At 32.6% G+C, this 17,631-nt stretch overlaps 1 protein-coding gene across 1 annotated transcript; it reads right to left on the reverse strand.

The window, feature by feature from the left end:
- Positions 1-331: 331 nt before the first annotated feature.
- LOC111999205 (fatty acid hydroperoxide lyase, chloroplastic) lies at positions 332-9,439 on the reverse strand. The gene is given in 4 exon segments (XM_024031325.2): positions 332-1,155; positions 2,048-2,245; positions 2,248-2,428; positions 8,814-9,439. Coding segments are annotated over 4 exon segments (1,470 nt in total). The 5' UTR covers positions 9,258-9,439; the 3' UTR covers positions 332-508.
- Between the last annotated feature and the right edge of the window lie 8,192 nt (positions 9,440-17,631).

Here is a 17,631-nt window from a genome sequence, read left to right on the forward strand (position 1 = left end):
AGAACAGTAGAACTACAAGTCCATGATATTATTGAAGCTTTTGACAAAATCAACCAAAAAAATCTAGTTGATTTTCGTCTTGGGTTGAAAGAAATTGACAGCATGCTAGGAATTAGATTGAGTAGTGAGTTCATATCCTCCACATTAAAAACGTAGTTTTTTTTTTTTTTGGGAGAAGCACATTAAAAACGTTGTTGGATGGGAACCAGAACAGTAGAATTACAAGTCCATGATATTAAATGGGATAGAAGTGGACAAATGATTTCAAAACACTGGTCCACACATGATCCCATCTCACATGGTATAATCAGTATCATCAACCTCACCTGTATCAATCAATAGTGGACCCCACTTATCCTTTCTCATAAACCCATATCATATAAGCCACATATTATCACATATTATCTTCCTGTCCTTTGATCTCAGTACAGTCCTGGCCCCTGAATAGTCCGTACACTCATAAATACAGACAAAAAAAAAATCACAATCAAAGCAGCAGTGATTGCTCTCACTTTGCCTTTTCAACGGCTGTGATTGAGCTAGAGTCCCCAGTGATTGAATCATACCTACGGAAAACGTAAGCAACAAACAAAGCAGCGGTGAGGACCACATAGTCCTTAGCCGCACACTGTTTATTTGACGCGGTGGGTGAACCGGTCTGTGGCCCATTGGACCAGTACAAGTAATTCAGTAACTCGGACCCTTTCTCATTCATGAACCGGTCCGGTTTAAAACTCTCCGGTTCATCAAATATCTTTGGGTCCTTCATGACCAGCTTTTGATACCCACAAAGCAATTCGCCCTTTTTGATGTCATAGACCGAGTCATGCGAACTCAGTTGGAAATCCTTCCTAGCTCGGCCGTATTGAATCGGAACCGGCGGGTTGAGTCGGAGGGTTTCGTACACAGCCGACTGAATTAGTGGCATTTCTTTAATTGAGTCAAAACTCAGAGTTGACCCGCCTTTCTCTCTTGCTTCTTTGATTAACTTTGCTTGTAATCCGGTCGTGTCAGTCACTATTGCACTCACTAAACTTGGAAGGAAAACTGAGAACCCGCCAAATGCGTTGAAACCCAGCACGAATAGTAAATTGTGAATGCTTTCTTTTCGAGTCAATCCAAACTCGGTCTCACCTCTTTGTAACACTTCCTTACCTATTGAAAGACAACACAAATGAGTCGATTACATTCTTTATAATCTTAATTTTTGGTTTCTTTGTATTCTCAAATTTTAGTTTGTGAATTGAGGATTTCACTTCAAAAAATTATAGTTTCAAGTTAAAAATTTAAGTATCTCTTTATTCTGCTCACAAGCATCTCTATTTAATTAAAATTATCTAACTTGATTAGATCAAGTTTCTCTCCAAAAATACTTGAAGGAGCTTCCTCCAAATTTCTAGATAACAATATAAAAGACTATTTACCTAATAACATTTGTTTTTAAACACATGATTTTTTTTTTTTTTTTTGGGTTAATAATTACAAATCGAGTCATTTGATTATCTATTAATGAATAAATAGGTCATGTAACTTAAATGAGTCAAAAGTATCTTTTAAAATTTCACTTGTATTAGAGGAAAAGTCAATCATATATAGATACTCTAAATTTTTACTTATATATTATTTTTGACAAATTATAAATATTATCATAAGTAGTTTTTTTTTTTTTTAAATTCTAAATCTTCTTTTTCCTTTTTTTTTTTCGAATAAAAAAGGATGCTGTTTAACAAGATATCTTTATTTAAAAAGTAAACTATAGTTTTGAAAAAGCATTCCGTTTTAATAATGATTTAATATTTTAATGATATATATTATTAGTTTTTCTTTTTTCCTTCTAATAAAAAAACATGAAGTTTAAAGCTACAAAAATTTCACAATAATTAAGACGAGAGATTATGATTAGTGTATCATAAAAATTAAATCAATAATATTAATGTTGTACCGATCACAATCTTCTAACTTAATAGTTTTGAAATTTTTAGTTAATATTTAAAAAATAAAGAAAATAGAACAAAATAATTAAAGATGGTTATGTAATATTAATTACCTTCTTTTTCCACAAATTCGTAGATCTTCTTGTAGTCTCCACTGACAAGGAAAAAAGGGTATGCCCAAGAATGAAGAAAAATCTCCACAAGAGGCTGAAGGGCACCAATGTAGATGGTGGGGAGGAGCTGGAGGGCGAGCCAGCGGTCGAGCATGGCGTAGCCAGACTCCGCAATCTCCTGTGAGCTCGACGGGTCGGCCCAACAAGGCACTTGACGAGGAACTTGAAGATGAACTGTTGGAGAGGGACAAGGTAGCTGGCGGAGCCGGATTTGGTGATGGTGGCCTCAATGCCGTCCCACATGGTGTCCAGGTTCGTCAAGACTTCACTCACCCATATTTTTGAGCTCTGTTTTAGGATGTCCATAGCAAAGCTTTTTAGCTGTGGAGAAAAGTGAAGAAGGTGAAGTGAGGTTCGTTAATGGCAGTTTGTCTTGGCGGGTTAAGATTTGAAATTATGAGGTGGCAAGAGGGTAGGCAAATAGTATTGGCCTAAAATTAAAATAAAAAAGTTATTTTTTTTTATTATAAATAATATGGATGTTATTAGATAAAAATAAAAAATAAAAAATCCAATTACCATTATGGTCTAAATTTTGTCACCACAAAATTCATGAAGTAAATCCTAACACAAAATTATTCTAGTGCTACAGTAGTTACAAAACCTTCCCAACAAATCTTTAGTAAGTTATTATTAGTTCTCATATGAACTTATTATTGACATTCTCTTTTTATTTACTATTAAGAATTAATAATTTGCCACTTACACTTTATTGTGAAGTTACAAACTTAATCAATATCTTTTAATTGAAGGTGAATTTTGACATATTCACCATTAAATTACATCTTCTTATATCCTCTGTGCTTACAAAAATTTCTAGAAAATTAAAGATTAATAGTTATATCATCAATATATTATTTAAATTGTAAGTTTTTGTAATTTAAAATTATGCATAAAATATATACTTATAGATCATATAGTAAATATATCCAATTGACACAAAATTTGATATATGTATTAAGAATGTAAAGAACATGCAATTTAACGGTTAAATTTCTAAAATATGTAGTAATGTTTATTTTATTGAATATAATTGTAGTATTAGGCTACAACTAATTTTTTAGTTAAATTTTGTCCTAAGTTTTAAACAATCACAATGTTTCTTTATTAAAAAAAATAATAATAATAAAAATATATAATTCAACAAATATTAACAACTCATTTACCTTAGTTAAAATGTCGTATATAATAATATAAACAAATCAACTAAAAAGTTAACGGAAAAAACTGCCGGCAAATTAATGTGTATAGAATTAGTTTTCTATATGCTGATCTAATACAGCATGATCTATGTAACTCATGATAAGACGTACGTCTACAGCTAATTAGTGTCTAACCAGAAATTTACTTTAGGGTAAAATCAAATACTACTAATTAATTTAATTTTTAATAAAAAAATTAATTATTTAATACATTGAAGAAAGGTCTTTTCCAATTATGAAATAAAACCATATTTATGATTTGGTAAGTTTAATATGAAACATTGTGCCTAATTAAACAATGAAAAGTAGTTTATTGCTATAAATTGCAGATATGATAATAAATTGTCATAACTTTAACAAGCAAGGAATAAAAATTAACAATGTGAAAATTAATTATAAAATCCACAAATTTAAAATTCATAAAGAAGTGATTGAAAAGAAAACAAAAAACAAAAAACAAAAAAAAAAAAAAATTTATTACATATAAGAGTTATTACTTGCATATAAAAATTATTAAATAACTAAAACCATAGATTCAAACAATAAAATGCCGGGTAAAAAGAAAAATGAAAGTTGTAAACCTAATTTTCATGATACAAATCTTTCATCAGCTATCTAAAATATTTCAATTTTTCCTATTATTAAAAATTAAAAAAATATATATATCATTCCAATGAAATAATCTGAAGAAGCAACACACCTAACTTCCAATAATATTATATGACAGAACAATGTTAACATTTAATAACACAAAAAGTTTATTATTTTCTCCACAATTTACTAAGATAATAAGTCATAATATCCTATATTAAAAAAAGATGCTAAGTTATAATAGGTGCAATATTACTTTTACCTGAATATATTAATGATATTACTTTTACTAAACATCAATCACATCATCATGTCATCTTAATAAGGCTGTCCATCAACCTGAAAGACCCGACCCACCTGACTGAACTGATCCGACCCGAAGACCCACAATCGAACCCAAATGCTTAGACGAGTCGGATGCGGTTCTGTTAGTTTAAAATACTGAGTTTTCAGCTCGGGTTCGAGTCTCAAACTTCTTGACCTGTAAAAACCGACCCAACCGCCCATAAATTTAAAAGGGAATCACGCTGGTTTCCATCATTATTCACGCCTAATACTAGAACTGTAGAAGGGTTTGATGCCAAAACTTCAGATTCTTTTTTCACACTCTCTCATCTCTCTCACAATCACTAACCCTAGCCGCCACCATCAACTTTCCCAACTGCCACCGTCCTAGGTTGAGTCACTCTCAAGCACTGTTTTAAAAACCGAACCGGACCAGTCGGTCCGACCGGTTCAACCGGGAATGGGGGCCAATTCGATCCGGTTAAAAGCTCCAAACCCGGTCAACAACCGAAAAACCGGTCAAAAACCGGGATTGAACCGAAAATTACAAAAAAAACAGTTCTATGACCGGTTCGGTTTTTAAAACCATGCTCTCAAGCCCCATTGATGGTGGATATACTGATCTTGTGCAATCTAATCTTTGCCATAAATCATCCTCTAATCTACTACAAATCTCCTCCAAAGCTCTAATCTTTTGAAATCTGATGGTGGTTGTATTGATCTTGTGATGGATACAATGATGGTGCGAGAGGGAGTGGTCGTTGTGTGGCTTGTGCTAGTAGAGTCTTATATCTTCGCTTTCTCTCTCTTCATATCAGTCTTAGACCTGGGTTTGTAGTATTTTTGGTGCTATTTGGTTTTAGTCTCAAATCTGGGTTTTGTTGTATTTTTTGTGTTATTTGGTTTTAGTCTCAAATCTAGTGGTGGTATTTTTTGTGTTGTGTTATTGATTTCTCTAGCTTTGCATTATGTTTGTGATTTGTGTTTTTCTTGGGTTTGATTTCTTCTAAGTTGTTATTTCAAACCTGAAATCACACGATGACTCCAACCTGCTCAACCGATGACCCGAGCCACCAGTTCCAACCCGAGTGTTCGGTCGGCTGCAGGTCTATTTTTTTCCACCCGATTCAATCGGGCCTGTTAGGGGTCAACTCCAAACTTGATCTAACCCGACTCATAAACAGCCCTACATCTTAATAGTTATGAAAATTTTATATACATTTTGTATCACTTGATATATTATTTATGAGATAAAGATTTTTGGATTGAATCTCTATTTCCTTTCCCCTTTCTTATCAGGACTAATTAAACCCACCGATGATGAAAAAAAAAAAAAAAAAAAGCAATCTACAATGAGATTATTGTCATTTTGCGGAAATTAGCTTTGAGAAGAGTCCAAATCTTCTGTCCTACTTTTCCTGCTCCATTCTATACTCTACCAATTAATATTTACCACGTGTTCACTTAATTAATTAAATACTATTATTATTGACTTATAATACTACAGTTATTAATTAATATTATTATTTAATTAATTAGGTGAATATGTGCTAAATATTTATTAGTGGAGTATAGAATGAAGCATGAAAAATAAGACAGGAGATTTAGACTCCTTTGAGAATGACCTCTATCAGTTAACACTCTTTATATTAGCTACTTGTGATATTAATATAGCTCAAAATTCAAAGTTCAGACTAACCAAACCCTTTGGAATTCGTGGAAGGGAACAAGATGTATAGAGCATACATCAGCCTCAGCATAATTTTAGATAAACTAACCAAAAAAATCCATTTTTACTATTTTAAAAGCAATAGCACTGGAGACTTAAAAAAAAAAAAAAAAACAAACAAACAAACAAACAAACAAACAAACCTTTTTTGCCTCTTCAATCATCACTTTATCTATTTTACCAATTTATTTATTTTACCAACTCATTTTATATCTCATCCATCCTCCTAGTTTCTATTTTTACATTCAACCCATTAAAATAATATAGAAAATGCTAACGAGTACCCTTAAGACACTTGTTAATAATCTATTTTAAAAAAGTTTTGATACCACTTTTATGGAAAATGAAAAAAACTATCAAAATATTAATTACTTTTTTTTTTCATTTCACATAAAAACTTTTTTTAAATTGATTATTAATCAGTGCCCTAAGGGCACTCATTAACATTTTCCAAATATAAACCAACTATCAAATAATAATATAATATACACTTCACACTACTCTCTCTTCTTCTCTCTCTGTCAAACCCACAGCCAGCAATCACAACCATCAACAACCCATCACCACCACCAAAGCCATCACCACCGCTACCACTAAAACACCACAAAATCGAAAGAAAAAAAAAAACCACAACACTGGCCACCACCACTGAACCACAACAACCCATAAATCACCCATAAATCACCAGCCACCACCACTACAGCATTAACACATCACAAACCCAAAAATTCCAACAAAATTTCCATACCCACAGAACCACAAAACAACCACCAAGATCCACACCCATTGCCACTGCCAAACCCACCGCCGAATCACCAGACACCACTGCCAATCAAACACCACAACCCAAGACCAATCTTCAAAATCTAGAAACAAGATCAAACCCAAGACCCACGACCCACACAATATAAACATCAATCAAATCAAGAAACCACAGAAACATTGATCTAAACCCAAGACCCACTCGATATAAACCTAGAAACAACCAATCTTCAAGCCATTGCCGTTAGTCTTCTAGCCTCTGCCGTCACCTTTGTCGTTGTCATTGCCACTGAGATAAACTTGGCTAAGATAGGAGAGAGCAAAGTAATGAAATAAAGAATTTGAAACTATGGGCAATAGGCAGAGAAAAGAGAGAGAAAGAGAGGGAGAGTGAATTTCTTTTTATTAAAGAGGAGAGAGAATTTCACTGTAGAGAATAAAATACTAATATTTAATTTTAAGAAAATGCTAACGAATGTCCTTAGGGTACTGGTTAATAATCCATTTAAAGAAAGTTTTTATGAGAAATGAAAAAAAAGTAATTAATATTTTGACAGTTTTTTTTATTTTAGATTTGGTAACTAGGATGTAGCATGCTTTTAAGGAATTAGGCTGTAAAATAGCAACTGGGCTTGTTACCCTCCTAATACTAGTGCTCTAACAAACATTTACTTACATTAGCCTGAATATTTGTTTCTCTATTTAATTTAAATAATTTTTTTCTCATAAAATAAATAAATAAATTTTTATTTCTTTCCCACCCCACCCAACAGTTACCACGTTCACCTTCACAGAACAATACCATTAGTCCAGAATATATACCTCACTTCAGCAAAAATACACAGCAACCCAGCTTTCCCTTTCAAAGCAACCATGTCCACTACCAACGTTTTCTCTTAGAACTTCCATCAAACACGTTATAATCCAATGGTATCCCATAGCAACGAGTATTCCCTCTTATCTATTCGGTTCCCTCCTACTTAACTTCCAAATAAAATAAAAGTCCATTTCCTCTATTAAAATCCCCAATCAAGGAAATGAAAGAATATTCTAAATTAATTTTTTTATTTCTTTTCATTTTATTATATTTTCTCTGAGTTAATGTACTCTCAATTATAACAAAATAGTACTTTCTTTTCTAACATTTATAATAGAGTCTACCTTAAATTTAACGAGTAACTCTCACCATTAATTTAATAAAAAAAATACTATTTACTGTGCTCTAAAAATACCTAAAAATTACTAAGACCAACCTAACCTTATTTCAAACCAGCTAGCTACAAATCTATATATTTCATAAGTAATTAAAGTGAATTTGAATATTGCTTATTTTATTAAAACTAAAAAATTATTGTTTAAAATGCTATAAATAAAAGTAAAAAATTAATTAAAATGATATGATGTGGCTCATAAATAGTGCTAAAAAGTAACTGCCAGCAAAAAATATACTAAATAATAAAATAATTTTAATTTTTCATTCATTGCCTTACGCACGCTAATGTCAATGGTTGTCAACTGAAAAACGTCGGTAACTTTATAAAAACAGAGAAAGAAAAACGACGGTGACTGTCCCTGCCTCTAAGACCACAAATCCAAATCCAATTTCACCCCTATTGTTAAGGCATGTTTCTTGTAGTTGTGGTGTTATTAACTACAGGACCACTAATTACTAATTAGCTGTACACATCTATGTTGACAGTGTCCTGACGAGCGTCTCAGAATCTTAAAAGCTTTTAAGTACGCTGCTGGTCATGGAAAGAGGCAAGAAAGCTTGAAAAAGACGAATTGGGTGGGACCATTTTAGTCTTTTTGTAATTTCGTTTTCACATGAACACTTGATTATCTCTAGCAAAATATCCATAAAAACAATTTTAAAAATTAGTAAAAAAAGAAAATAGCTATGAAAATTATTGTGTCCCTGATGACCTTACTGTATCCGATCCAAATGATGATCAAAATAAATATGTTTCAACAGCAGATGTTAGCATCATTATTCACTAGCAATTGCAAACAATTAACTGAAGTGCCGTAAAAGAAATTTATGTTATGTTAGAGAAAAAGGGAAAAAATGTTAATTAGTCAAATGCAAATAAAAGTAGTAACAATAAAAGAGCAATTGCTATAATGTGATCCATACCTTAGAGTGTTGTGGCTCAGAAGTATCGAGATAAGCACAGACCCTAATATCCCCAGTGAACTTCACACTAGGCATGAAATCTCCAACAAGAACATCCCTTTTGTCCACAAGATCCATATCAAAGAGGTGTGCAAAAGACTTGGTGTCAAGGACAGCAACAACGTTAGGGTTAACATTGGAGAAGAAAGGGAAAGTTGGAGGGATATTGGTGCGAAAAACTGTGCTCCTGTGCTTCTCTATTCGCTTCTTTAAGAATGTTTCAGGCCCTTGGAACCAAAAGTAATCGAGCCTGTCTGAGATGGGTCCTAGTAAAGGCAAGCCATAGCTACCAGGGATTGTACGTAGTGGTAGAGTTGTTGGTGGTGGAGACACTGGTGGTGGCGAAGATAGAGGCGATTGTGATGATGATGGCACACCAGGTGATATGCTCATCTTGATGGACATGGTTGATGCTTCTTCTTCAGGTGTGTTTTCTGTATCTGTGTTTTGTTAAGGAATAACAAGGGCAAGGACCTGTGGTATTTATATTGAAGGAGGTGTTAATCACCGATTGGAATAAAGTGTGAGGTAATCGCCAATCATGAGGAATGGAAAATTTTGAGTTATCTAGACCTTAAGGGCAATACTAAGCCTTTAAACAATCGCATAATTTTTACAATAACTTTTTATATGGTGTGAACTTACATGGACCCATGATTTTTTTTTTTTTTTAATATTTGTAACTACAGGCCCTTGGAACCAAAAGTAATCGAGCCTGTCTGAGATGGGTCCTAGTAAAGGCAAGCCATAGCTACCAGGGATTGTACGTAGTGGTAGAGTTGTTGGTGGTGGAGACACTGGTGGTGGCGAAGATAGAGGCGATTGTGGTGATGATGGCACACCTGGTGATATGCTCATCTTGATGGACATGGTTGATGCTTCTTCTTCAGGTGTGTTTTCTGTGTCTATGTTTTGTTAGGAATAATAAGGGCAAGGACTTGTGGTATTTATACTGAAGGAGGTGTTAATCACCGATTGGAATAAAGTGTGAGGTAATCGCCAATAATGAGGAATGGAAAATTTTGAGTTATCTAGACTTTAGGGGCAATTCCAAGCCTTTAAACAATCGCATAATTTTTACAATAACTTTTTATATGGTGTGAACTGATATGGATCCATGATTTTTTTTTTTTTTTTTTAATTAATATTTGTAACTCGTCAAGTTTTGACTAAAATTATGTGGTTTTTATTTTTTTATTTTTTTTTCGTACCAGCATTTTCCTGATTTGACTCATTCTCATCCTGACCACTACAGACATCAATGCCGACGCTTGCTAAGCCCACTTATGCTCACTTGTCCCAATTTTCTTTTAAAGGTTTCAAGGCCTCCATGAATCAAACAAAAGGTCCATGAGCTCTGCATTTTTTTCCCTCAACTTAAAAAAATAAATAAATAAAAAATAAAAAATTGAGTAAATATAAATTCAATAAAATTGAAACCTTAACTGTTTCAGAAAAGAAATTGTTATGGGGTTGTTATGAATGTGCCAAATAATCATTAAAAATAAATTTTCTTAACAATTTATAAAAGAAATGTTAATAAATCCTTGAAACAAAAACTTTATTAGCAATTGTATCTCAAAATGCAAGAGCAGTTTTTAAACAAAATAAATATAAAAAAGTAAATAATATTTAAATAAAAAAAATCACCAAAAAATTTTCACCTTACGACTCAAAATTTATTAAGCCAATCCCGACACTATTTTATTTATCACTAACCATTTATGACATCAATAATAGTAAAAAAAAAAAAAAAAACTTGTCAAATCTTACGTGTCTACAGACTTTCTCATGAAAATTACCACTATCAAGAATCATCATACAGGAAAGAGTTTGCATCAAGCTGAAAAAAGGAAGGTACCGAAAACGTGCATGATTTTGTTTTGTGTTTTAATAAAGAGACATGAGATGACATTGGTGGTGGGCTCTAGAAATAGAAATGAATGGGGAGTGTTGTGTTGGTAAGATAGACATTGCACATGAGTGGACAGAGTGGGAGATTTTGGATTTTGGGTTATTTGACTTATTTCTATCATATCTCAAAAACAATATCCATAAATAAGTTAACCCCTTTCTCAAAAAATTAATAAATGAATAAGTTAACAACCCAAACTCTCTTTTTGTCACTTGACATCCCATAAATTATCACCTAACAACTACTGCAGTGATTGCACATATATGTATGTTAGAAATCGTATTTTTTGTCCCATCAAAAAAAAAAAAAAAAAATCGTATTTTTTGAAACACAAAGAGAACAAAATAGTTAACGGCACATAAACTACCATTTTATTTCGAAATTTAATAGAAGAGATCAAAATGAAATTACACATCAAACAATGCAAAAGTCCATCTTAATGTGATTCCTTTTTTTCTTTTTCTTTTTTTCTTTTTTTTTTTTTTTGGGAGAAACCATCTTAATGTGAAATTAAAACTTAGTAGTCTGCAACTTCATGCCTACATATGGATACATTAAAATAATAATCTTTAGATGTATATTAAAATTCTTATGTAAGTTGAATACTACTCATAGTCTTTTTTTTTTCTTTTTTCTTTTTTTTCTTTTTTTGTATTTTTAACAACTCTTAAAAAAAATCTTTATAAGGATATTTGTGGGGCACAAGAATTCAAGTACCTGTGCCACGTGTCATGTCCATGGCCGAAGAGCCCATTATCATGTCAAGGAAGCCGCATGCTCGGATAGTAAGGCCACATCAATGGCACATTGCCAGAGGAGATCCTGCTGTTGAGAAAAAGCTTCGGAGAGAGGATTAGCCCTAACATGACTGAAGGGATGGTGGCTGCCTTCACATTCAATGCATCCTACTAAACCCCCTGACTGCATTTATGTAGAAAAGACTCCTGGATAGTGCTGTCGGACCGCTACAACTCATAAGAGGTTTTAGGAGGTGTCTGATGGGACAAGCACTCAAGTAGTAAACTGTGCAATCAACAAATGGAGGACTAAGATTGCCTAAAGGGAGCTATATGATGCAAGAGACCCTAACTTCTTGACCTGTAAAAACCGACCCAACCGCCCATAAATTTAAAAGGGAATCAAGCTGGTTTCCATCATTATTCACGCCTAATACTAGAGCTCTAGAAGGGTCTGATGCCAAAACTTCAGATTCTTTTTTCACCCTCTCTCATCTCTCTCACAATCACTAACCCTAGCCGCCGCCATCAACTTTCCCAACTGCCACTGTCCTAGGTCGAGTCACTCTCAAGCCCCACTGATGGTGGATATACTGATCTAGTGCAATCTAATCTTTGCCATAAATCATCCTCTAATCTACTACAAATCTCCTCCAAAGCTCTAATCTTTTGAAATCTGATGGTGGTTGTATTGATCTTGTGATGGATACAATGATGGTGGGAGAGGGAGTGGTCGTTGTGTGGCTTATGCTAGTAGAGTCTTATATCTTCTCTTTCTCTCTCTTCATATCAATCTTAGATCTAGGTTTGTAATATTTTTGGTGCTATTTGGTTTTAGTCTTAAATCTGGGTTTTGTTGTATTTTTTGTGTTATTTCGTTTTAGTCTCAAATCTGGGTTTTGTTGTATTTTTTGTGTTATTTGGTTTTAGTCTCAAGTCTGGTGGTGGTATTTTTTGTGTTGTGTTATTGATTTCTCTAGCTTTGCATTATGTTTGTGATTTGTGTTTTTCTTGGGTTTGATTTCTTCTGAGTTGTTATTTCAAACCCGAAATCACCCGATGACTCCAACCTGCTCAACCGATGACCCGAGCCACCAGTTCCAACCCGAATGTTCGGTCGGCTGCAAGTCTATTTTTTTTTCCACCCGATTCAATCGGGTCTGTTAGGGGTCAACTCCAAACTTGATTTGACCTGACTCATGAACAGCCCTACATCTTAATAGTTATGAAAATTTTATATACATTTTGTATCACTTGCTATATTATTTATGAGATAAAGATTTTTAGATTGAATCTCTATTTCCTTTCCCCTTTCTTATCAGGACTAATTAAACCCACCGATGAAAAAAAGAAAAAAAAAAGGCAACTTACAATGAGATCATTGTCATTATGCGGAAAGTAGCTTTGAGAAGAGTCTAAATTTTTTGTCTTACTTTTCTTGCTTCACTCTATATTCTACCAATTAATATTTATCACATGTTCACTTAATTAATTAAATACTATTATTATTAACTTATAATACTACAGTTATTAATTAATATTATTATTTAATTAATGAGATGAACATGTGGTAAATATTTATTAGTAAAATATAAAATGAAACATGAAAAATGAAACAGGAGATTTAGACCCCTTTGAGAATGACCTCTAGTAGTTAACACTCTTTATATTAGCTACTTGTGATATTAATATAGCTCAAAATTCAAAGTTCAAACTAACCAAAACCTTTGGAATTCGTGGAAGGGAACAAGATGTATAGAGCATACATCAGCCTCAGCATAATTTTAGATAAACTAACCAAAAAAAATCCATTTTTACTATTTTAAAAGCAATAGCATTGGAGACTTAAAAAAAAATAAAAAAAAATAAAAAATAAAAAAACCTCTTTTTTGCCTCTTNTAAATGACTAAAACCATAAGAATAATAAAAAAACATCAACTTTAAATAAGGAAATATGTTTTTTCTATTGATTGTGAAAAGTCTTCCTTTTTTTTTTGGGAAAAAAAAGGGGGGGGTTGTCATTATTCAAACAATAAAATGGCGGGTAAAAGAAAAAATGAAAGTTGTAAACCTAATTTTCATGATACAAATCTTCATCAGCTATCTAAAATATTTCAATTTCCCTATTAAAAATTAAAAAAAAAAATAGCATTCCAATGAAATAATCTGAAGAAACAACACACCTAACTTCCAATAATATTATATGACAGAACAACGTTAGCATTTAATAACACAAAAAGTTTATTATTTCTCCACAATTACTAAGATAGTTAAGTCATAATATCCATTATTAAAAAAATGCTAAGTTATAATAGGTGCAATATTACTTTTACCTGAATATATTAATGAATACTTTTTACTAAACATCAAATCACATCATCATGTCATCTTATTCTGTCCATCACCCGAAAACCCGACCCACCTGACTGAACTGCTCCAACCCGAAGACCCACGATCGAACCCAAATGCTTAGACGGTCGGATGCGGGTCTGTTAGTTTAAAATACTGAGTTTTCAGCTCGGGTTCGGTCTCAAACTTCTTGACCTGTAAAAACCGACCCAACCGCCCATAAATTAAAAGGGAATCAAGCTGGTTTCCATCATTATTCACGCCTAATACTAGACTCTAGAAGGGTCTGATGCCAAAACTTCAGATTCTTTTTCACCCTCTCTCATCTCTCTCACAATCACTAACCCTAGCCGCCGCCATCAACTTTCCCAACTGCCACTGTCCTAGGTCGAGTCACTCTCAAGCCCCACTGATGGTGGATATACTGATCTAGTGCAATCTAATCTTTGCCATAAATCATCCTCTAATCTACTACAAATCTCCTCCAAAGCTCTAATCTTTTGAAATCTGATGGTGGTTGTATGATCTTGTGATGGATACAATGATGGTGGGAGAGGGAGTGGTCGTTGTGTGGCTTATGCTAGTAGAGTCTTATATCTTCTCTTTCTCTCTCTTCATATCAATCTTAGATCTAGGTTTGTAATATTTTTGGTGCTATTTGGTTTTAGTCTTAAATCTGGGTTTGTTGTATTTTTGTGTTATTTCGTTTTAGTCTCAAATCTGGGTTTGTTGTATTTTTTGTGTTATTTGGTTTTAGTCTCAAGTCTGGTGTTATTTTTTGTGTTGTGTTATTGATTTCTCTAGCTTTGCATTATGTTGTGATTTGTTTTTCTTGGTTTGATTTCTTCTGAGTTGTTATTTCAAACCCGAAATCACCCGATGACTCCAACCTGCTCAACCGATGACCCGAGCCACCAGTTCCAACCCGAATGTTCGTCGGCTGCAAGTCTATTTTTTTCCACCCGATTCAATCGGGTCTGTTAGGGTCAACTCCAAACTTGATTTGACCTGACTCATGAACAGCCTACATCTTAATAGTTATGAAAATTTATATACATTTTGTATCACTTGCTATATTATTTATGAGATAAAGATTTTTAGATTGAATCTCTATTTCCTTTCCCCTTTCTTATCAGGACTAATTAAACCCACCGATGAAAAAAAGAAAAAAAAAAAGCAACTTACAATGAGATCATTGTCATTATGCGGAAAGTAGCTTTGAGAAGAGTCTAAATTTTTTGTCTACTTTTCTTGCTTCACTCTATATTCTACCAATTAATATTTATCACATGTTCACTTAATTAATTAAATACTATTATTATTAACTTATAATACTACAGTTATTAATTAATATTATTATTTAATTAATGAGATGAACATGTGGTAAATATTTATTAGTAAAATAAAAATGAAACATGAAAAATGAACAGGAGATTTAGACCCCTTTGAGAATGACCTCTAGTAGTTAACACTCTTATATTAGCTACTTGTGATATAATATAGCTCAAAATTCAAAGTTCAAACTAACCAAAACCTTTGGAATTCGTGGAAGGAACAAGATGTATAGAGCATACATCAGCCTCAGCATAATTTTAGATAAACTAACCAAAAAAAATCCATTTTTACTATTTTAAAAGCAATAGCATTGGAGACTTAAAAAAAATAAAAAAAAAATAAAAAATAAAAAAAACTCTTTTTTGCCTCTTCAATCGTCACTTTATCTATTTTACCAATTTATTTATTTTACCAACTTATTTTATATTATCCATCCTCTTAGTTTCTATTTTTACATTAACCCATTAAAATAATATAAAAAATGCTAACGAGTACCCTTAAGGCACTTGTTAATAATCTATTTTAAAAAAATTTTGATACCACTTTTATAAAAAAATAAAAAAACTATCAAAATATTAATTACTTTTTTTTTTCATTTTCATAAAAACTTTCTTTAAATTGATTATTAATCAGTGCCCTAAGGGCACTCATTAACATTTTCCAAATATAAACCAACTATCAAATAATAATATAATATACACTTCACACTACTCTCTCTTCTTCTCTCTCTATCAAACCCACAGCCAGCAATCACAACCACCAACAACCCATCACCACCACCAAAAGCCATCACCACCGCTACCACTAAAACACCACAAAATCGAAGGGAAAAAAAAAAAAAAACCACAACACCGGCCACCACCACTGAACCACAACAACCCATAAATCACCCATAAATCACCAGCCACCACCACTACAGCATTAACACATCACAAACCCAAAAATTCCAACAAAATTTCCATACCCACAGAACCACAAAACAACCACCAAGATCCACACCCATTGCCACTGCCAAACCCACCGTCGAATCACCAGACACCACTGCCAATCAAACACCACAACCCAAGACCAATCTTCAAAACCCAGAAACAAGATCAAACCCAAGACCCACGACCCACACAATATAAACATTGATCAAATCAAGAAACCACAGAAACATTGATCTAAATCCAAGACCCACTCGATATAAACCTAGAAACAACCAATCTTCAAGCCATTGCCGTTAGTCTTCTGGCCTCTGCCGTCACCTTTGTCGTTGCCATTGCCACTGAGATAAACTTGGCTAAGATAGGAGAGAGGAAAGTAATGAAATAAAGAATTTGAAACTATGGGCAATAGGCAGAGAAAAGAGAGGGAGAGTGAATATTTTTTTTATTAAAGAGGAGAGAGAATTTCACTATAGAGAATAAAATACTAATATTTAATTTTAGGAAAATGCTAACGAATGCCCTTAGGGCACTAGTTAATAATCTATTTAAAGAAAGTTTTTATGGGAAATGAAAAAAAAAAAGTAATTAATATTTTGACAGTTTTTTTCATTTTAGATTTGGTAACTAAGATGTAGCATGCTTTTAAGGAATTAGGCTGTAAAATAGCAACTAGGCTTGTTACCATCCTAATACTAGTGCTCTAACAAACATTTACTTACATTAGCCTCAATATTTGTTTCTCTATTTAATTTAAATAATTTTTTTCTCATAAAATAAATAAATAAATTTTTATTTCTTTCCCACCCCACCCAACAGTTACCACGTTCACCTTCACAGAACAATACCATTAGTCTAGAATATATACCTCACTTCACCAAAAATACACAGCAACCCAGCTTTCCCTTTCAAAGCAACCATGTCCACTACCAACGTTTTCTCTTAGAACTTCCATCAAACACGTTATAATCCAATGGTATCCCATAGCAACGAGTATTCCCACTTATCTATTCCATTCCCTCCCACTTAACTTCCAAATAAAATAAAAGTCCATTTCCTCTATTAAAATTTTCAATCAAGAAAATGAAAGAATATTCTAAATTATTCTTTTCATTTCTTTTCATTTTATTATATTTTCTCTAAGTTAATGTACTCTCAATTATAATAAAATAGTACTTTCTTTTCTCACATTTATAATAGAGTCTACCTTAAATTTAACCAGTAATCCTCACCATTAATTTAATAAAAGAAAATACTATTTACTGTGCTCCAAAAATACCTAAAAATTACTAGGACCAACCTAACCTTATTTCAAACCAGCTAGCTACAAATCTATATATTTCATAAGTAATTAAAGTGAATTTGAATATCGCTCATTTTATTAAAACTGAAAAATTATTGTTAAAAATGCTATAAATAAAAGTAAAAAATTAATTAAAATAATATGGTGTGACTTATAAATAATGTCAAAAAATAACTATTAGCAAAAATATACTAAATAGTAAAATAATTTTAAT

The sequence above is a fragment of the Quercus suber genome, unplaced genomic scaffold (genome assembly GCF_002906115.3).
Source record: "Quercus suber isolate HL8 unplaced genomic scaffold, Cork oak 2.0 scaffold_295, whole genome shotgun sequence".
Lineage (NCBI taxonomy): Eukaryota > Viridiplantae > Streptophyta > Magnoliopsida > Fagales > Fagaceae > Quercus > Quercus suber.